Source organism: Leucoraja erinacea, chromosome 6 (genome assembly GCF_028641065.1).
Source record: "Leucoraja erinacea ecotype New England chromosome 6, Leri_hhj_1, whole genome shotgun sequence".
NCBI classification, from domain to species: Eukaryota; Metazoa; Chordata; class Chondrichthyes; order Rajiformes; family Rajidae; genus Leucoraja; species Leucoraja erinaceus.
The window spans coordinates 50338091-50361078 of NC_073382.1; the positions used below are offsets into that span (position 1 = coordinate 50338091).

The 22988-nt window shown below is 44.6% G+C and overlaps 2 protein-coding genes across 2 annotated transcripts in view; one reads left to right on the forward strand and one right to left on the reverse strand.

The window, feature by feature from the left end:
- Positions 1–6160, reverse strand: part of zmym2 (zinc finger, MYM-type 2) — a 122984-nt gene extending 116824 nt beyond the window's left edge. Inside the window, exon 1 of the mRNA XM_055636992.1 lies at positions 6059–6160. The gene's annotated coding sequence lies outside the window, so the exon portion shown is untranslated. The remainder of the gene's footprint in view (positions 1–6058) is intronic.
- Positions 6161–6597: 437 nt separating this feature from the next.
- Positions 6598–22988, forward strand: part of pspc1 (paraspeckle component 1) — a 68879-nt gene continuing 52488 nt past the window's right edge. The window contains exon 1 of the mRNA XM_055637000.1: positions 6598–7039. Coding sequence (XP_055492975.1) covers positions 6740–7039 — 300 coding nt within the window. The 5' untranslated portion in view covers positions 6598–6739. The remainder of the gene's footprint in view (positions 7040–22988) is intronic.

Below are 22988 nucleotides of genomic sequence, written 5' to 3' on the forward strand. Positions count from 1 at the left end.
GGTCGAGGTTGTTGTCGAGGTAGGAGTTGATATGCGCCATAATCAACCTCTCAAACATTACCAACTATTATACATCTTTGGCATATACATGTGGAAATATGATAAAACTAATACAATGCTAGTAATGCAAGATAGTCATAAATATGGAGAATATGTGGATTTATGTTAAAATTGTAAAAACATTTAATGGTGTGCTAAAATTATAGAAAATGGTGGAACCACAGGATCACTGCCATGAATGAGATTTGTTTTCAGTTATTAGGCCAAGTTTATTTATAACTGGCTCTAAAGCCGAGTCAGGCACATGAGGAATTAGCTGGGCAATTGGGGAGGATTTCAAGGAGGTGGATTGTGGTTCTACTGCAGAACTATGAAAATGCATCATTTTTCTGACCATGGAAAACAAAACTGCAACAAAATAACACCACAAATGTATGCAGCCAATTTTTTTTTGAATCCATATTTAACAGAATGCAATGACAGCTTGAATATTAGTTTTGCATCAATTTATGTTGTTATATGTATATAATGTTGAAACGCAGAGTCTGTTAAAATGCATTCTGGGCAAGTGGTCAGAGTGGCAGGAGATCAAATGGAGGAAATAAAGGACAAAATATTTGGATACTACACTGAATTAGAAGACATATTTCATAATTAATGCTCATAATATGATCTGGCAAAACAAAAAATTGAGGGATGATAGTTGTGCTGTCAAACATAGAATCTATTAGGAATGAATTCAAGGTTATATACTAGCTGTTTTCTCGGCTACCAAATAAGAAAAACAAGCAAATCCGTAGAAGAAAAACTGCACTATCAAATATCAGTAATGGACAATGAAATTGCTTCAGTAGAAACTTGAATAACAAAGGACAGAGGCCCAGAGTTGCTGAATCAAGGACATAGGTTTAAGGTGAAGGAGAGAAGATTTAATAGGAAGCCGAGGGGTACCTTTTTCCACACAAAGGGTGGTGGGTGTATGGAACAAGCTGCCAGAGTAGGTAGTTGAGGCTAGGACTACCCAAATGATTAAAAAACAGAGACGAGTACATGGATGGGTCAGGTTTGGAGGGATATGGACCAAACACAGCAGGAAGGACCAGTGTAGCTGGCACAAATTGGGCCTGTTTCTACACTGGTGTGCATGTGGCTGGCCAAGAGAGGGTAGTAGGGGATCTTGATTTGTACATCTGGCACTCATTTCTATTGGGGGGGGGGGGGGGGGGGGGGGGGGGGGGGGGGGGGGGGGGGGGGGGGGGGAGGGGCTAGATAGATTTACAAGTCAAACTCTTCTCACATGAAATACATTTAACTTAATTTAAATAAAACAAAATTATATATCTATCAGTGCAAAAAAAATTCCATAGCACTTCTCTGCTTTATTCGCTACCTTCTCACTGTTCTCCTGATGTTTGATGACCACATTATATCATGTACTTTTGCTTTAAAGCACTTGAGACACCCTCCGATTGACAAGAATTTATATATGGACAGTTCAAATAAAAACAGTGACGAAAACCCATTGGAGCTCATGGGCCATCTATGTCAATGGATTGGAAGAAACGATCAGTTGCATTACATCCATGATTGCTGATGTGGCTGCAAATAGGCACTTAATAAATATGTCCAAATGGAAGATTATAACACCAAAAAATATTAGGTCATCCACTTTATTGTAAGATGCAGTATTGTTAATTTTTTCTCGAATATTATTGGTGTTCAAAAGTCTTTGAGCATAAGTCACTGCAAGTTAATACCTGTAAAGAGATACCAGCAATTTGGATTTTGACATACGATGAGAGATTAAACAGATAGGCCTCCAATCTCTTGAGTTTAAAATAATGAAAAATGACCTTTAAGAAGTGCACATATATGTTGGATGCATGCATATCTGATGTTCTCCATTGCTAAAATTGAAGGTTATATTCTCAACCTGCCAATTCAAGACAGAAATGTGAAGAAACTTCCCTACCTGGATGAATTTTCTAACAAAGAGGGCTGCTGAAGCTCATTTGCACAATGAGACTGATGGATTTTTATGAGGGAAACAAGTCAAGAAATGGGGAAAGTGACAATGAGGCAAAATATCAACAATGATCTTAGTGAAAGACAAGCAAGCATGTGGGGTCAAAAGGAATGCCCCTATGTCTTAAATTCTTACTTTCATTGGTCAAGCAAATCTGGCTCATTGTTCCGAAACATGAAACCTGTTCCTCTATTCATATATGCTGCCACCTTGTTGGGGTTTTCAGGTGCCCTCGGCTTTTAATTTAGATTTCTCCATATCAGTCATGTTCTGGCTTTCTTCAACAAATCAAAATTGGAGAGTACCACAAGCATCAGTTTCAGCTAGAGCACGCCAGTAGCCAAAGCTTTGTAGGATTGAAGTAAACTTTATAGGTGGCTAGAGGGCAGCAGCCTGATGGGACAGAAGAGGGCCTTGTGGTGTTCTGCTTGTCGCAAGTACAAATGGGCTCATCTCAAGGTCAGGTGTGAGTTACATATCACTGACATTTCCATGTAGCATGATATTGACAACAAAAATCACAAATTTTAGAATACTTAGGGAAATGGCCAGGCAGTACTCAGCCGGAGAAGCTTTATTTACTCCAGGAACACAGAAAAATAATACAATACTCTCACTGCAAGATGAGAATAAAAATGTCATACAGAAATTATTTAGAGCCCTGGACCATAAGGACATTCTGTATTTCTAGACAGAAGATCAAAACCTCAAGATGCAAGAGATTTGCTGGAATGTCACTAGTGACGATGCAGTTCAGTTGGCAGAAGTTGAACAAGGTGAGAAAGTTAGGGGGAAATCAGATGATATTCAAAGCCATAAAAGATTATGATAAAATATCTTGCTCCCAACAAAGGGCTACCAGGGTCCTCAGGGAGGTGGTTCTAGAAATAGTGGACGCATTGGTGATCATTTTCCAATATTCAATAGATTCAGGAGCAGTTCCTGTGGATTGGAGGATAGCTAATGTTATCCCACTTTTCAAGAAAGGACCGAGAGAGAAAACGGGGAATTACAGACCAGTTAGCCCGACTTCGGTGGTGGGAAAGATACTGAAGTCAATTATTAAAGAGGTAATAATGGAGCATTTGGATAGCAGTAAAAGGATTAGTCCAAGTCAACATGGATTTATGAAAGGGAAATCATGCTTGACTAATCTTCTGGAATTTTTTGAGGATGTGACAAATAAAATGGATGAAGGGGTGCCAGTGGATGTAGTGTATCTAGACTTTCAGAAAGCCTTTGATAAGGTCCCGCACGGGAGACTGGTGACTAAAATTAGAGCACATGGTATTGGGGGTAGGATGTTGACATGGATAGAAAATTGGTTGGCAGACAGGAAGCAAAGAGTAGGAGTGAATGGGTCCTTATCAGAATGGCAGGCAGTGGCGAGTGGAGTGCCGCAAGGCTCAGTGTTGGGGCCGCAACTGTTTACCATATATATTGATGATTTGGAAGAGGGAATTAGGAGCAACACTGGCGAGTTTGCGGATGACACAAAGCTGGATGGCAGTGTGAACTGTGAAGAGGATGTTAGGAGGTTGCAGGGTGACCTGGACAGGTTGAGTGAGTGGGCAGATGCAATATAATACAGATAAATATGAGGTTATCCACTTTGGCGTAAAAACAAGGGGGCAGATTATTATCTCAATGGGGTTAGGTTAGGTAAGGGGGAGGTACCGCGAGACCTGGGTGTCCTTGTACACCGGTCACTGAAAGTTGGCGTGCAGGTACAGCAGGCAGTGAAGAAAGCTAATGGAATGTTGGCCTTCATAACAAGAGGATTTCAGTATAGGAGTAAAGAGGTTCTTCTGCAGTTGTATAGGGCTCTGGTGAGACAACATCTGAAGTATTGTGTACAGTTTTGGTCTCCTAATTTGAGGAAGGACATCCTTGTGATTGAGGCAGTGCAGCGTAGATTCACGAGATTGATCCCTGGGATGGCGGGACTGTCATATGAGAAAAGATTGAAAAGACTAGGCTTTTACTCACTGGAGTTTAGAAGGATGAGGGGGATTCTTATAGAAACATATAAAATTATAAAAGGACTGGACAAGCTAGACGCAGGAAAAATGTTCCCAATGTTGGGCGAGTCCAGAACCAGGGGCCACAGTCTTAGAATAAAGGGCAGGTCATTTAAGACCGAGGTGAGAAAAAACTTTTTCACCCAGAGTTGTGAATTTATGGAATTCCCTGTCACAGAGGGCAGTGGAGGCCAAATCACTGGATGGATTTAGATAGTTAGATAGAGCTCTAGGGGCTAGTGGAGTCAAGGGATAGGGGGAGAAGGCAGGCACGGGTTATTGATAGGGGACGATCAGCCATGATCACAATGAATGGCTCGAAGGACCGAATGGCCTCCTCCTGCACCTATATTCTATGTTTCTAGAACATAAATTTCTAGAACCTATGTTTCTAGAATATAAATTTAAACTGATTGGCAAGAGTGGGACAATTAGGAGAACATTTCTAATCGCGAATGCAATAAAATAGATTCTGTACCAACTATCCAAAGTGAATTGGATAAATCTTAAAAGGGGAAAAATGCAGAACTAGAGCAGATTTTTTTGGAAAAATGAATGGTGAGAATAGGCTATCAATGAAGTCACATGGCTTCTTGCAATAGCTCCTTTTCAGTGTATTCTGTTTCCCAGACAATCTCAGGTGAGGGAGATCTTACGTTCGAGATCAAAGTTTGAAATTATGAATTATTACATTCGTGAGGGATAAGTTAATGGATTTAATGGTACGACAATTGTCAGTAACAAAGTAACGAGTAACAAAGTAACAGCCGGGAAGAGTAGAAAGAAAGAAACACGTTCAAGAATAAAACATCCTCCCAAAGGAACATGATAATGCCAGAGGTTGGCTGTAATTCAAATATACAAACCTAATCAGTAACCAAATAGAAAATATGCCATCAGTACATTAAACAATTATTTCCCTTTTTAATATTTATAGTAATAGGAAATGAGACTATCGAACAGAATTTATATGTTAAAATATTTGTTCTTAAAAGTCACGATTCGGCAGATGACAAGTTTCTATACAGCCACAATACCGACGAACAAAAGCGTCAAAACAGGGTGCTGAACCGCTTTGCATACGTAAAACGCAAGGAGGAATTGAATCAAGGACAGTGGTTAAATCTAAAATCTGGGCTGGATTCTCTTCGAAAATCTTTTGAAACCGTTCCATTTACCCTACCACCACCAATCTCAAAAAAAGTTAAGTATCAAAGAGCCATAAAAACCCAATCTAACTGGTATCAAGGTTACATGGCTTTGTCTTTTCCTGTGGCTGAGGGGCGGAATTAAGAAAAATAAAACATCTCAGTTGAGGATCAATCTCCGCGAGGTTCCCTTCTCCCCACCCCGCCTTCAAACACACGCATCAAGATCGCTTGTGGCGAGCGTCGGTGCGCTTCACCATTCACACCCACAATGCTCGCAGAGAAAAAAATAACTACCCACTGGGGATTACAAATCTAAAGAAGGGGGCAAAGGATGAACATTAACTATTTAACAATAGGATAATTAAATAAAAAGGTCAATACCAGTTAAAGGTACACATTCCCATAAAACTGTTATGGAGAAAGAAAAAGAACAGCTTTATTTCCCCAACTGCAGAAAAACACAATTAAGATACCCCAATTGCTCCATAAAAAATAAATAGTTGGGGATTTTCGATTTATTTGGGTAATAAACTGATATGTATAAACGTGTAAAATCCCCAAAGGAAGAGGGTTTTTCCCAAGACTGCACTCCTCCTTCCCCCCTCCCCCCAATCCCTCGCGAGTTTACCCCCTTCGTTGCGGTACTAACGCACGTCCGCCATTAGAGAGCGAGCGAAACAATACGTGCGGGGGATTAAAAAGGGAAAATTAGAGGCGGGACAAGTGAAACTTTACTCAATTGACCATTATTTGCCATGATGGAATCTTAAAGCTGTATTTTACTTGTTTTCAACCCAAAGCCAGTAAAACTGTTCAAGAAAATAAAGGTTAAAGCAAGCATGGTTAATATCACATCTTACCCGATTTCCCAGAGATCTACACCGACCGCACTCGTTCCAGTCCCGGGCTAGTCTTCAAGTCACACGAACATGATAATTAAAGTCCCGCCTTTCCCGCACTCTGATTGGTTGATCTCTCATAGTTCTAGCACGGGAGAAGGTACCGCGACGTTTCTCTGGTGGTTTTGTCTGTCAGTCTTTTATGACGACATAATCTTCCCGTCAACACGTTAGGTTGACCCCTGAGTTACAGCACACTGCTTATAATCCTCGTCTGAAGAGGGCGCCTGCTGATTGGCGGGGAATTAACTGGAGGCACATTAAAAAAAAATGATGAATTTCCTTCAAAGGGCTAGATTGAAAGTCAATTTAATGTGGTGACTTTTTTTAAAAAGGAAAATATGTTCGTTTTAGAAATACCCAAAGAAAGAGGCAATGATTGATGGGAATTGTGGTTCAATGGGAACAATGCTGAACCTAACGGCAATGGATAAACATGCCAAGAGCACCCACCACGCTGGGCGCCCGACGTTGCGTCACTCGACGTGACGTAATTCGCTTTCAACTGCCTGAAGGTTATGCCACGGCAGCCATTTTGGACATATATGTGGATGTGGTGTGGATATTCCCCCTCAGCGATCAGTTTGTTTTGTGATAGTATTTTGAAGTTTTCTGATTACAGACAACGTGCACACATCGAAAATGCAGTCGAAACAAATTCACAGGAATTTAACGCAAGTGAAATTGGAGAATATTTCTCCGGTAAAAAGAGATTATACGGCGGATCTGGAAGGAATCCTGACTGGTGAAGAAGGTGAAGCCCTGATAGTGGATATTAAAAATTTTCGCAGGCCGGGAGAGAAGACCTACACGCAAAGATGCAGGCTCTTCGTTGGCAATTTACATATAACGGAAGAAGATTTCAAGAAATTGTTCCGAAAGTATGGGGAAGCTTCAGAGGTTTTTATCAACCAGGACCGCGGGTTTGGTTTCATTCGTTTGGTGAGTTAAACGTGTGTTCGATCAATCTGTATACGCCATGTTTGTTCTAACAGCGTATTAAGTACAAACAACGCAGATACAGCAGGCTAGTCAACAGGTTAGGCTACATTAGCGTTGCGTCAAAGTTCACGGTTTGGGTCTCTTATTTCTCCTATGTTTAATTTAGAATCAAAATTAGCTTAGTGTTAACATATTATGTATTATATGAATTAAAACTTGTAAAATGGACGTTAATTTCGTTCATGCTTTGTTTATATATTTTTTAACTTGTCAGATTGTGTAATTAATGTTTTATAACTTTACAATTACTTTTGAAAGTGAAGGATACTGGGAGTTTAACAGTTCACGGATTAAAGGTATTGCACCTATAGGATAAAGGTGTTTGTGCTTGTTTGATTTGCTATTTCTATGTGTTACTATATTGTAATGTGGAATTTAATTATGAGATTTCTTAAAGGTGTCCTTTGGTATTGAGGTGCCTGCAATACCTGTGCTGCGCCTACTGATGTAAGCGAATATGGATTAATTATGACTAAACAAATTTGTAAACCCAGACACTGTTGGCGATTGTACTAAAAGCTTGCCGGTGAAACTGTTAAACTGTGAAAGAGCCAAGAGTGTTAACCATCAGGACCAAGATAATGAATTTCTTGCTGCAGCTTTACACATACTTTAATGCAACAACACAAATATATACATTAAATGAAGGTATAGTAAATGATCTAGGTAACTAGACCATAATGGTGCGTTAAAGTAAAGAGTGCAGCCACAGTAATTTGCTACGGAGGTGGCGTGTTTGGATTTGTGTAGTGTGGTTCGGAGTTGATGGGAAGAAGCTGTTTTAAATCTGTAGATATCGATTATTGTGCTCCCGTACCTACCTGCCTCTTGGAAGCAGCAAGCTGTGGGAGTGGCACCACTTCCTCTAGATACTTTGGTGGGGAGGTCAATATGCACGATGGACTGAGCAATGTATCGCTTTCTGAAGCCTTTGTTCTTGGATTTTCAAATTACTGAAGCAGACCGTGATGCAACCAATCAATATCCTCAACTATACATCTGTAGAATTTTGATAGAGTATTCGAGGACATAGAAACATAGAAAATAGGTGCAGGAGTAGGCCCTTCGGCCCTTCGAGCCTGCACTGCCATTCAGTATGATCATGGCTGATCATCCAACTCAGTATCCTGTACCTGCCTTCTCTCCATACCCCCTGATCCCTTTAGCCACAAGGGCCACATCTAACTCCCTCTTAAATATAGCCACTGAACTGGCCTCAACTACCTTCTGCGGGAGAGAATTCCAGAGATTCACCACTCTCTGTATGAAAAAAGTTTTCCTCATCTCGGTCCTAAAAGATTTCCCCCTTAAACTGTGACCCCTTGTTCTGGACTTCCCCAACATCGGGAACAATCTTTCTGCATCTAGCCTGTCCAACCGCTTAAGAATTTTGTACGTTTCTATAAGATCCCCCCTCAATCTTCTAAATTCTAGCGAGTACAAACCGAGTCTATCCAGTCTTTCTTCATATGAAAGTCCTGACATCCCAGGAATCAGTCTGGTGAACCTTATCTGTACTCCCTCTATGGCAAGAATGTCTTTCCTCAGATTAGGAGACCAAAACTGTATGCAATACTCCAGGTGTGGTCTCACCAAGACCCTGTACAACTGCAGTAGAACCTCCCTGCTCCTATACTCAAATCCTTTTGCTATGAATGCTAACATACCATTCGCCTTCTCCACTGCCTGCTGCACCTGCATGCCTACTTTTAATGACTGGTGTACCATGACACCCAGGTCTCGTTGCATCTCCCCCTTTCCTAATCGGCCACCATTCAGATAATAATCTACTTTCCTGTTTTTGCCACCAAAATGGATAACTTCACATTTATCCACATTATACTGCATCTGCCATGCATTTGCCCACTCACCCAGCCTATCCAAGTCACCTTGCAGCCTCCTAGCATCCTCCTCACGGCTAACAATGACCCCAGCTTCGTGTCATCCGCAAACTTGGAGATGTTGCATTCAATTCCCTTGTCCAAATCATTAATATACATCGTAAATAGCTGGGGTCCCAGAACTGAGCCTTGTGGTACCCCACTAGTCACTGCCTGCCATTGTGAAAAGGACCCGTTTACTCCTACTCTTTGCTTCCTGTCTGCCAGCCAGTTCTCTATCCACATCAATACTGAACCCCCAATACCGTGTGCTTTAAGTTTGTATACTAATCTCTTATGTGGGACCTTGTCGAAAGCCTTCTGAAAGTCCAGATATAACACATCCACTGGTTCTCTCTTATCCACTCTACTAGTTACATCCTCAAAAAATTCTATAAGATTTGTCAGACAAGATTTACCCTTCATAAATCCATGCTGACTTTGTCCAATGATTTCACCACTTTCCAAATGTGCTGCTATCCCATCTTTAATAACTGATTCTAGCAGTTTCCCCACTACCGACGTTAGACTAACTGGTCTGTAATTCCCCGTTTTCTCTCTCCCTCCCTTTTTAAAAAGTGGTGTTGCATTAGCTACCCTCCAATCCTTAGGAACTACTCCAGAATCTAAAGAGTTTTGAAAAATTATCACTAATGCATCCACTATTTCTGGGGCAACTTCCTTAAGTACTCTGGGATGCAGCCTATCTGGCCCTGGAAATGCATCTGCCTTTAATCCATTCAATTTACCTAACACCACTTCCTGGCTAACCTGGATTTCAATTAGTTCCTCCATCTCATTTGACCCCCCGGTCCCCTGCTATTTCCGGCAGATTATTTATGTCTTTCTTAGTGAAGACCGAACCAAAGTAGTTATTCAATTGGTCTGCCATGTCCTTGTTCCCCATGATCAATTCACCCGTTTCTGACTGCAATGGACCTATATTTGTTTTAACTAATCTTTTTCTCTTCACATATCTATAAAAAGCTTTTGCAGTCAGTTTTTATGTTCCCTGCCAGTTTTCTTTCATAATCTATTTTCCCTTTCCTAATTAAGCTCTTTGTCCTCCTCTGCTGGTCTCTGAATTTCTCCCAGTCCTCTGGTAGGCTGCTTTTTCTGGCTAATTTGTACGCTTCATCTTTTGTTTTGATACTATCCCTGATTTCCCTTGTTATCCACGTATGCACTACCTTCCCCGATTTATTTTTTTTGCCAAACAAGGACATGCTGAATCTTCTCAAACATCTGAGGAACTAGAGGCGTTGAGCTTTCTTTATGATTGCATCAATGTGCATCAATGACCCAGAACAGGTCCTCAGAGATGAGTGCATCCAGGAGCTTAAACCTGTTGATTCTCTCCAATGCCGTCCTGACGATGAAGACTGGTTCATGGGCCCTCTACTCTTGACGTCAAAAATCCTTCTTGGTGTCAACAATCTGCTTCTTGGTAACGCTAATGATAAGAGCAGGAATCTTGTTCTGGCACAATTCAGCCAATATATCAGTCACCCTTTATTCTCACTCATTATTCGTGCCGCAGCTCTGATATTGTCAGCAAATTTAAAGATGACATTGGAGCTGTACCTAGCTACTTGGTAGAGAGAATGTGACAATGCGTCCTTGAGTTGCCCCTGTGCTGATGGTGAACGAGGAGGAAGTGTTATTGGCAATTCATACAGTTTGCGGTCTGCCTGTCCCCTGAGGAATTTGGGAGTCTGGGTGCAGGGATGAGCAGAGATGTTAGGTTGCAAATCAATGTATAATTGCTGCAATATGTTGAGTCAGTGTTATCTTTAATTCCATACATGTGTAAGCTATCATGGAACACATCAGAATATGATATGTTTTAATCTACAATTCGAGAGGGAGAAGGGTAAATCGCAGGTGTCGGTATTACAGTTGAGCAAATGGCACTATGGAGCCATGAGGGAAGAGTTGGCCAAAGTTGACTGGAAAGATACCCTAGCAGGGAGGACAGTGGAACAACAATGGCAGATATTTCTATGAATAATACAGAAGGTGCAGGATCGGTTCATTCCAAAGAGGAAGAAAGATTCCAAGGGGAGTAAGGGGTGACCGTGGCTGACAAGGGATGTCAGGGAGAGTATAAAAATAAAAGAGAGGAAATATAACATGGCAAAAATGAGCAGGAAGCCAGAGGATTGGATAACTTTTAAAGAGCAACAGAAGATGACTAAAAAGGCAATACGGGGAGAAAAGATGAGGTACGAAGGTAGGCTAGCCAAGAATATAAAGGATGGGGTAGTGAAAGATCTTTTAGGTATGTGAAGAGGAAAAAACTAGTTAACCCTTGAAGACTGAAAAGGGTGAATTTATTATGGTGACCAGGGAAATTGCAGATGAGTTGAACAGGTTGGATCTGTCTTCATTAAAGAGACCACAAACAATCTCCCTGGTGTACTAGTGGCCAGAGGGTATAGGGTGGTGGAGGAACTGAAGGAGATTCACATTAGGCAGGAAATGGTGTTGGGTAGACTGATGGAACTGAAGGCTGATAAATCTCTAAGGCCTGATGGTCTGCATCCCAGGGTACTTAAGGAAGTGGCTCTAGAAATCATGGATGCATTGGTGATCGTTTTCCAATGTTCTATAGATTCAGGATCAGTTCCTGGGGATTGGAGGGTAGCTATTGTTGTCCCACTCTTTAAGAAGGGTGGCAGAGAGAAAACAGGGAATTATAGACCAGTTACCTGACATCAGTGGTGGGGAAGATGCTGGAGTCAATAATAAAATATGAAATAGCAGCACATTTGGACAGCAGTAGCAGGATCGGTCCGAGTCAGCATGGATTTACAAAGAGGAAATCAAGCTTGACTGATCTTCTGAAATTTTTTGAGGATGTAACCAGGATAATGGACAACGGAGAGCCAGTGGATGTAGTGTACCTGGATTTTCAGAAAGCATTTGATAAGGTCTCACATTGGAGATTAGTGGGCAAAATTAGAGCACATGGCATTGGGGGTAGGGTGCTGACATGGATAGAAAATTGATTGGCAGACAGGAAACGGGGCAGGAATGAATGGATCCCTTTCAGAATGGCGGGCAGTGACTAGTGGGGTACTGCAAGGCTCGGTGCTGGGACTGCAGCTATTTACAATACATATTAATGATTTGGATGAAGGGATTAAAAGTAACATTAGCAAATTTGCAGATGACACAAAGCTAGGTGGCAGTGTGAACTGTGAGGAGGTTGCAGGGTGACTTGGACAGGTTGAGCGTGTGGGCAGATGCAGTTTAATGTGGATAAATGTGAAGTTATCTACTTTGGTGGCAAAAACAGGAAGGCAGATTATTATCCAAATGGTGTCAAATTGGGAAAAGGGGAAGTACAACGGGATCTGGGGGTACTTGTTCATCAGTCACTGAAAGTAAGCTTGCTGGTACAGCAGGCAGTGAAGAAAGCGAATGGTATGTTGGCCTTCATAACGAGGAGTTGAGTATAGATGCAAAGAGGTCCTCCTGCAGTTGTACAGGGCCCTAGTCAGACCACATCTGGAGTATTGTGTGCAGTTTTGGTCTCCAAACTTGAGGAAGGACATTCTTGCTATTGAGGGAGTGCAGTGTAGGTTCACGAGGTTAATTCCTGGGATGGCGGGACTGGCGTATGTTGATAGATTGGAAAGGCTGGGCTTGTATACTCTGGCTTTTAGGAGGATGAGAGGCGATCTGATTGAAACATATAAGATTATGAAGGGTTTCGACACACTAGACGGAGATGAGGATTTTTTTTGTGAGTGTGTGGAATTCTCTGCCTCGGAGGGCGGTGGAGTTAAGGGATATGGAGAGAAGGCAGGAACGGGGTACTGATTCTGGATGATCAGCCGGTGCTGGCTCGACGAATGAACGAGGAATGAAAAGGGGAAAAGAATGTTGGAGCAGTTGAGCTCAGTTTGCTTCATATTAGTTGTCAAACTGTATTTGATAAAAATAATGTGTTTCCAAAAATATGGTCAAAAATAATAATTGGGGAATACTGAATTTTTATATTTTACTAGACCAAGTGCAGACCCATTGGGTCTGTTCCCCCAACGTGCGGTTGTGGGGGGGTGGGGGGAGGCGGCATGCAGCGTCACACACACTAACTATCCTCCCCCCCCTCCCGCACTCACGCTAATTACCCCCCCTTGATATTATATTAATATTATTAATTTGCTCCTTTTACCCCATAAACACCCTATCTACTTATCTACTGACGCATAGCCCCCAACTTGCAGTCACACCTCGAGAGGGGGGGGGGGGGGGGGGGGTAGAGAGTGATGGCAGAGACAGAGAGAGGGGCAGAGTCAGAGAGAGAGGGGAATGGAGAGGGGGGTGGAGAGGAGGAGAAGGGGGGGGGTGGGTGAGGGGGGAAAGGAGGGGAGGAGAGAGAGAGAGAGTGAGGGGTGCTGAGAGGTAGGGTGGAGGGAAAAGGGTAGGGGGTGGGAAGGGTGGGGGGAGAGGAGAGGGGGAGGGGGGAGAGGTGGGGTGCATGGAGGGGGAGGGTGAAGGGGCAGGGGTGTGTGGAGGGGAGGAATGGTGGGGAGAGGAGGGGGGAGAGAAAGAGAGGAGGAGGGGGGAAGAAGAGGGGGAGAGGAGAGGGGAGGGGGGAAGAAGAGGGGGGGAGAGGAGGAGGGGGGGGAGGGGGGAGAGAGGAGAGAGGGGGGGAGAGGAGAGAGGAGGGGGGGGGGGAGAGGAGGAGAGGGGGGGGGGGGGAGAGGGAGAGAGGAGGGGGGGGGGAAGAGGGGGGGGGGGAGAGAGGAGAGGGGGGGGGGAACCAAAAAAGACATTCTGCAAGCATTGTAGAACCAAAAGACACTTTTTGCAAACATTTTAGAACCAATGGACACATTCTGCAAGCATTTTAGAACCACTAAGGACACCTACATTTGAATACACGTGTTCAGTGTTATTCACAGCTCAGAGAAACGTGACCCTCTGCCTTCCTCCATCTTGAAGAGACTGAATGAGGCACACCACTTCCTGGTTTTATAGTCCCTCCCCCCTGCTGCCAGCGGGGGCAGCAGAGAGAATGGGGAATTTTGTAAAATCATTAATATCTCTTTCATTTGTCATCAACTGGAAAAATCCTCAGCACATATACGGCGGAGGGGGGGCTCTGAGCGAGGTGGCCTAAAATGTCGGCCGTAGGTGGCGGCATTCTCTCGGAAATCGCAGCACAGATCGCCAAAACCGGTCAAGAACAGACTTTTAGTAATATAGACTAGACCAAGTGCAGACCCGTTGGGTCTGTTCCCCCAACGTGCGGTTGTGGGGGAGGGAGGCGGCATGCAGCATCACACACTAATTACCCCTCCCCTCCCGCACTCACGCTAATAGGGGGGAGGGGGGGGGAGAGAGAGGGGGGGGGAGGAGAGAGGGGGAGGAGAGGGTGGGGAGGAGAGGAGAGGGAGGGCAGAGGAGAGGAGAGGGGGGAGAGTAGAGGGCGGGGGGAGAGGAGAGGGGGGGAACAGAGAGTGCCTTTTTACTTCAAACCCAAACAACCATTTGCAGGCAGTGCTTTTTTACCTCTAACCATATTTTCATTTTCAAACCAAATTAAGGGTACTCACAGTGCTGTAGACATTTGTCAGTGTCATTCAAAGCTCTGATTGAGGCACACCACTTGCAGAGACTGATTGAGGCACACCACTTGCAGAGACTGATTGAGGCACACCAATTCCTGGTTTTATAGTCCCCCCCCCTCCCTCCAGCAGGGGCAGCAGAGAGAATGGGGAAACATTAATATCTCTGTCAATTTTCATCGACGGGAAAAATCCTCGGCACACATGCAGCCGTAGGTGGCGGCGTACTCTCGGAAACCGCAGCACAGAAAGCCAAAACCGGTCAAGAACAGAGTTTTAGTAATATAGACTAGACCAAGGGGGAACCCGTTGGGTCCAGACCCCTCAACACGCTCACTAACCACCCCCCACACACAGACACACACTAATTATCCCCCCCCTTTGATATTATATTAATATTAATTTGCTCCTTTTACCCCATCCCTGCCCTATCCACTCACGCATAGCCCCCAACTCGCAGGCGCGCCTGGAGAGGGAGGGGGGTTAGAGAAGGAGGGGGAAGAGAGAGAGAGAGGGGCAGAGACAGAGAGAGCGACGGAGAGAGAGAGGGGGAGATGGGAGGGGAGGGGGGGGTGGGGAAAGAGGGAGTGTGAAGGGAGAAGGTTGGGGGGGCGGGGGGGGAGGTCGAGGGGAGTAGAGGAGGCGGGCGAGTGGGCTGCGGTCACAGAGGAGGGCCGAATCCCGAACGCTCCCATTGGCTGCAGGCTTCAGGGCTCGTGTAAGGGGGGGGGGGGGGGAAGAGTAGGAGGAGAGGGGAGAGGAGGAAGGGAGCGGATAGCGGGGCGCGTGTCATTTAAAGGACTTCGGTGAATTCAATCGCTCCTGGCCAAAGATCCTATAGCAAAGCAAGATAGACTACTCCTGCTAAATGCAATGGACTGACGTGTAGTACGCTATGGAGGGGATCATGGGCATTTTTCCACGCCCATTTTAGCAACCTGAGCCTACCTGACCCGACCCGACTCGCACTGTAATCAATGTTGCGGGGCAACAGTTTGTGTGGGTCAGATTCATAAATCTGTCAGTTCAAACTTCTTGTCAAGAATAAAATTTGATTCTGGTAATTGTCTTTTTTAATGTTTTTTAAATCATTTATTTTTAAATGGCTCACAAGCAGTGTTTGAGTTGATTTTGTAGTAACCGGAACCGACCCGACTCGCAAGGTGATTGACAGGGGGGGGAAGTTTTTGTGCGTGATATAGGGTTAGATTCATAATTCTGTTAGTTCATAATTCTGTTGATTCTTGTTAAAGAATAAAATGTTTATAAACACACATACATGAAAATTATATAAATGTATATAACACACACAATTATATTTCTTCTAATCCAATAATGAACTTTATTTCAGACTAGACAAGGGACATTAAATAAGAAACATTGTAAATAAGAAACATTGTAAAACTCCCTGCAACTTCACACACACTAGGCCTTATCCCCCCCCCTGCACTCTCTCGCCTGCCCCCTTACTACAATGTTCCCCCTCCTATGCCCCTCTCCTCGCCGCCCCGGGCCCCACACTCTCTCTCCTCGCTGCCCTGGACCCCACACTCCTTCTCCCCGCTGCCCCACACTCTCTCTCCTCGCTGCCCCGGACCCCACACTCCTTCTCCCCGCCGCCCCGCACTCTCTCCCCGCCGCCCCGGACCCTGCACTCCTTCTCCCCGCTGCCCCGCACTCTCTCCCCGCTGCCCCGGGCCCCGCACTCCTTCTCCCCGCTGCCTCGCACTCTCTCTCCCCGCTGCCCCGTGCCCCGCACTCCGCACTCTCTCTCTCTCCCAGCTGCCCCGGACCCCGCACTCCCTCTCCCCGCTGCCCCGCACTCTCTCTCCCCGCTGCCACGGGCCCTGCACTCCTTCTCCTCGCTGCGGATCCAATCTTTGGCCGGAAGCAAGAAGGCGGGAGCAAGAAAGCGGAGCAAGATGGCGGAACAAGATGGCGGAGTCAGGTTGCTAAAATGTGTCCTATAATCACCCATGAATCCGCCCATGAGCGTACCTCACGTTTGCGTGAGAGTAATCCATCTTGCTTTGCTATAGGATCTTTGCTCCTGGCTGCAGGCTTCAGGGCTGGAGTACGGGGGGGGGGGGGGGGGGGGGTCGGGGGAAGGGGGTGGGGGTTGAGGAGGAGGAGGAAGGGGGAGAGGAGAGTAAGAAGGGAAGCAGCAGCGGGGCGCGCGTCAACCAAAGAATTTCAGCGGCATCAATCCAGAGCTGGGGAGGGTGGAGTAGAGGGGTCGGAGGGTGACGTCACTCGCTGCATGTAGAATACAGCGAGAGCAGAGCCATTGTGATGTGCCTCTCTCTTTTATTTTCAAACATTTGTGAACATTTTCGTAAAGCTCGAATTTTTCAGGTAAGACGATTTTTGACTTCACGGGATAAAAATCTTCAGGAATATGTACAAATATTACAGTCAGAGCGTCGTTTTTTCGAGCAATATGATCACACACATGCGCACACACACGATCAGCCTTTAAATAGTTACTACACCAAGTGCAGACCCGTTGGGTCTATTCCCCCAACGTGTGGTTGCGGGTGTGGGGGGGGGGCTGCATGCAGCGCCACACACACTAACTATCTCCCCGCACACACGCTATCTATCCCCATGATATATTAATATTATTAATTTGCTCCTTTTATCCCATAACTGCCCTATCCACTGACGCACAGCCCCCAACTCGCAAGTGTGTCTAGGGGGGGGGGGGGGGGGGGGGGTAGAGGGTGAGGGCAGAGAGAGAGAATGGGAGAGAGACAGAGAGAAAGTGGCAGATACAGAAGGGCAAGAGGGAGAGGGGGGCGGAGGGGAGGGATGGGTGAGGGGGGGAGATGGGAGGAGAGAGGGGGGGAGAGGTGAGCAGGGAGGGAGAGAGGTAGGTGGGAGGGGGAGGGAGGGTGGGAATGGGGTGGAGGGGAGGGCAGGAGGGAGATGGGGTAGGGGAGAGAGGGGGAAGGGTGGAGGGAGGGGAAGATGGGGTAGGGAGGGGCAAGAGTGGGGAGGGAGGGAGAGGGGTGGGGGCAGTCCATCTATTCCCCACTCCCTAGCACCCCCATTCCTCTCCCTCTATTCCCACACTCTCCCTCCTCACCTCCCCCATTCCCCCCTATCCCTCACTACTCCCTCAATCCCACCACTCCCCCTCTTCGCCTCCCCAGGGTCTCGCCTGTCCTCCGGATCTGCAGAACTTGCTCGTTCACAGAGAGGAACACAGAACAGGGAGTAGTCAGCGTGCATCGGGGCGGGTGTTGACGTAACCCGGCCTCGCGGCGCTCGCAACCGTTGATAACTACCAGCTGACAATAGCCCTTTAAAGCAGCTAAGTCAAGACGCGTTCGCCCAGGAGCAAGCATTCACAGCGAAGAAGCACCGGCTTCTGACTCTGGAAACCCACAGCTGGAATGGGCACGCGGGCGGGGCATTGAGAGCTGCGCCGGCGGTGAGGAGAAAGTTCAGCGGAACCTACGTCGAGAAATTCAGCGCGTGAGGAGTCGCTGCCCCGAAATCTATAGAACAAAGAAGCTACAGCGGAACGCAGCTGTAGAATCTTTGTTCTGCAGAAATTTCTCTATCTCTGCGCCTTTAATCCATAGCGGCGGGGGGCGGAACCAGGATGCAGGTGGGCCTAGATTGGTCGGCATGTGGACATTGTGATGTCAGCAGCTGGTGAGCGCCGTTTAGATTTTAAAATTTGAGTTTTGTGATAAATTTTATTCAAAATCTGGGGAAATAATTGACCAAGGAGTGGATTTCTGAACTCATAAGTTAAATCCCTACCGAAATGGTATAATAGATATGAGACCAAGTGCAGGCCCGTTGGGTCTGTTCTTCGATGTGCGGTTGAGGGGGAGGGGGCAGCGTGCGGCGTCACACACATTAACCACCCCTCCCCCCCCCCCCCCCACATACACACTAACTACCCCCCTTGTTAATATATTAACATTATTAATTGGCTCCTTTCACCCATTAATCGCCCTATCTACTGACGCATAGCCCCCAACTCGCAAGCGCGTCCAGGGCTCCCACTTAACTTTTTTTCCCTGTTGCCAGCCGGGCAACCTTGGCAGTTTTTTAGGTTGCCAAATGACAGTTTAGCTGGTCATTTCAGATGGCTTGCATGACGTGTGCGATAATGTGCTCGGACGAAGTTATGCTCAATGAAGCATTCACATATTATTTGTGCTTCAAGTAAAGTCACAAACTAAACATATTCACCAATCAAGACATGATATATACCACAATGACATGCAGCAAAATTATAATACAGTATCTCAACTCTTTTTACACATTGCAATTTATGCAATCTATATTACTAAAAGTCTGATCTTGACCGCTTTTGGCCCACTGTGCTGCGATTTCCGAGAGAACGCCACCACCTACTGCCGTCATTTTTGGCCACCTCGCTCGGAGCCCCCCTCCGCCATCCGGTTCCGGAGGATTATTCCCATCGATGAAAAATCAGAGATATTAATGTTTTAAAAAAATCCCAATTCTCTCTGCTGCCCCCAGTGGCGGCAGGGGGAGGGACTATAAAACCCGGAAGTGTCGTGCCTCACGCCGTCTCTGCCAGACCCAGGAAGCGAGAGGGTCATGGCTTTCTGAGCTGTGAATAACACTGAACGCACGTCTACTCCATGGTGAGTCCCCTCGATGAGGCTGCTGCCAAATTGTTTGCCTTTGTGTTCACAAAATGAATTTTGATTGTCAGGTGGCTGCTGCCCAATTGTTTGCCTCGCCTTTTTAAAAAAGTTTGTGTTCACAAAATGAATTTTGGTTGTCAGGTGGCTGCTGCCCAATTGTTTGCCTCGCCTTTTTAAAAATGTTTGTGTTCACAAAATGAATTTTGGTTGTCGGGTGGCTGCTGCCAAATTGATGGCCGTGGCTTGGCTTTTAAAATCATGGCAACAGTTGGCTGCCAGCCCAAGAATTCATTCGGCCCACAATGTATATACTAGCCCTCTGGAAACCAGTACCTTCAGCCCGCAACACCCATACTAGCGCAACAGAAAGCCCCCCATCCCCCCCCCCCCCCCCCACTGGCGAGCAATATTGGAATTGGTGGAGAGGTGGAATATTGCGTTGGTGACCAGCCCTCCCGTGTGATGCTGGGACCCAACGGGTCCCACTTAATCTAGTTTTTATTATTTCTTTCCACTTCCAAACAAAAATGTGGTTGGATTATTCAGCGTATGATCAACGTGTGTCAATAAATCCTGGACCATGATAATATATATGCTTAACCATGCACACTACAGATAGATTCAAGCATGCTTTCTGTGATGGACTGAAAATTATCATGACATGGCCATAGCATGGGTTGTTATTGCTATTGGTACAGAAACACTCGCTTCCCACATAATTTATCCACAACAAAATATACAGGTTGCAAGGAATTTTCTAAAGGCATTTTATGATAATAGCTGTTAAAACTGACTATACCCATCTGACAGGTTAAACATTACACTAACTAACAAGAGATGGCCAAAGGACATAAATGCAGCAAATGTTCTTTTGGTAATATACCACATTAAGACACCACATTACCGGACATTCAGATTAGATGTATGTGTTGTGAACAGTAATGAAGATACCCTGTTTGTAAGCAACAAATTAGAAAAAAATTGTTGATGACCGCTTTTTCCATCATTCCAACTTCAAAATTAACGTTAAAATTTCAACAGAAATATCTCCTGACCAAATTTGTGATGTATATGACTGACTGTAGAAGTAAAACCTGGATAAATCCAACGTATAGTTGTGAATGTTGCTCATTAAATAACTACAGTACTGATACTCCATATTAAGAGCATTGATTTGCCATTAAAATGAATTCTGTAATAACGTGTCAAAGATAGCAGTGACAATCGAACACTGCGGTTTTAATGTTTCATGTGTTCACAATTTAATTAATCCATCATTATGGATTGAAACAAATAATGACATTGGGAATTAAAACATATGTGATTGTATTCCGTTATCAAACTTAGTCCATGTTCGTTCTGAAGACATTTCCAGCGGGAGGAGGGGGGGGGGTGTGTGAATCCGTGCAGGATGGATAGGTGTGGGGGGGGGGGGGGGGGGGGGGGGTTGTGAAGGCAATCAGTGCAGGATGGATAGATTGAGGCAGGGGAATTAGTGCGTGTTGGTTGGAGCAAAGATCCTATAGCAAGATAGGCCACTCCTGCGAAATGCAATGGGCTGACGTGCTGTACGCAACGGAGCGGAACATGGGCATTTTTTTTGTCCATTTCAGTAACCGGAACCTACCCGACCTGACCCGGCTCACAGTGTAATCAACGTTGCGGGGGAACGGTTAGTGTGTTTGTGTGTGTGTGAGTGTGTGTGTGTGTGTGTGATATAGGGTTAGATCAATAATTCTGTTAATTTGTGTTAAGGAATAAAATTTGACTGGTAATTTTCTTTTAATGTTTTTTAAATCATTTCCTTTTTAATGGCTCATAAGCTGTGTTTCAGTTGATTTTGTAGTAACCGGAACCTACCCTACCCGACCCTCAGTGTAATCAACGTTACGGGGGAACAGTTTGTGTGTGTGTGATATAGGGTTAGATTCATAATTCTGTTAGTTCATAATTCTGTTAATTCTTGTTAAAGAATAAACTCTTTATAAATTCTGACTCTGGTAATTTTATTTTTTAATGTTTTTTAAATTATTTCTTTTTAAATGGCTCATATGCTGTGTTTGAGTTGATTTTGTATTACACTTGCACTGTAATTCATTCATCTAATCACACTGTTCACAACTGCAGTATTTGGGAAAATAATAACAATATGAAGATTCCAATTGCTCTAGCCCTGGAATGTTACTTAATTTTTTTGTGTCTATGAAGGTGTTTCCCAACAATAAAATGGGTCTGGTCTTCCCAATAGCTAGAGAGTGGAATGCGATCTGTCTGTAATGGTGGGGTTATCTAAATTAAGTATTTCACAAAATTAAATATGTTTATGCAAGATTTACAAATGATGTATAACTTAAGGATGGTTTTATTTAGCAAGCATACAACTGATTAGATTGTGCTGGAAAGAACACACATACATGAATGTGATATAGATGTATATAATAATATAACACACATTTACATTTCTTCCAGTTTTTATATCCAATGATAAACTTTATTTCAGACTAGACAAGGAACAACATTAAATAAAAAAACATTGTAAACCTCCCCGCAACTTCACTTTGGTGTCTTGGCCATGCTGATCCAGGCCAGACTCCCCACACGCTGTGAAAGGAACATCTTTTCGCTTTTATTGTGATTTATTTCTCTTTTTAACACTGAACATCTGATAATGACACATTAGGAGCATCCTTAAGGATAAGGGGGAAATCCTTTAAAACCGAGATGAGAAGAACTTTTTTCACACAGAGAGTGGTGAGTCTCTGGAACTCTCTGCCGCAGAGGGTAGACGAGGCCAGTTAATTGGCTATATTTAAGAGGGAGTTAGATGTGGCCCTTGTGGCTAAGGGGATCAGAGGGTATGGAGAGAAGGCAGGTACAGGATACCGAGTTGGATGATCAGCCATGATCATATTGAATGGCGGTGCAGGCTCGAAGGGCCGAATAGCCTACTCCTGCACCTAATTTCTATGTTTCTATATTGCACCAACCCACTCAATTTTAAATAATTCATAATAGAAATCTATTAATACGGGTAACACTTTATTTCTGACATGCATAGTAAGATTTACATAATTCCCATTATTCTGTGCGTGAGATATACAGGGTTGTAGTGTTCAGCATATCAGCTAACCAGTGAAAGTGATGTACAATTCAACGTATATAACACAATGATAGCCCCACCCCTGCGTACACCAAAGAGCAATGTAGATACAATTATAAATAAATTGCCATTTGCATTGTTTTGCGCAGCTAACAAATCACAATTTCACACAATGTACATAAGACGGCAGTTATTTGACAAATACTCTGCAGTTCGGTGTAGGAGATCATGTCGGCGAGTATTCTGAACACACTGTCGACATCTGAAATTACAGAAAATATCATGCAGTCAATATGTTCTTATTCTGCATTAAATAACAGAGGTAGAAAGAAAATACTCTTGAGAAGATTTTTACAAGGATGTTGCCATGAGCACCTATTCCAGCACTATCTAAATGGCGTCAAGTTGGCAAAAGGGGAAGTACAACGGGATCTGGGGTTCTTTGTACATCAGTCTATGAAAGTAAGCATGCAGGTAATGGAGCAGCTGGGCTTGTACACTCTATAGTTTAGAAGAATGAGAGGGGATCTTATTGAAACATATACGATTGTTAAGGGCTTGGACACACTAGAGGCAGGAAACATGTTCCTGATGTTGGGGGAGTCCAGAACCAGGGGCCACAGTTTAAGAATAAGGAGTAAGCCATTTAGAACGGAGATGAAGAAACACTTTTTCTCACAGAGAGTGGTG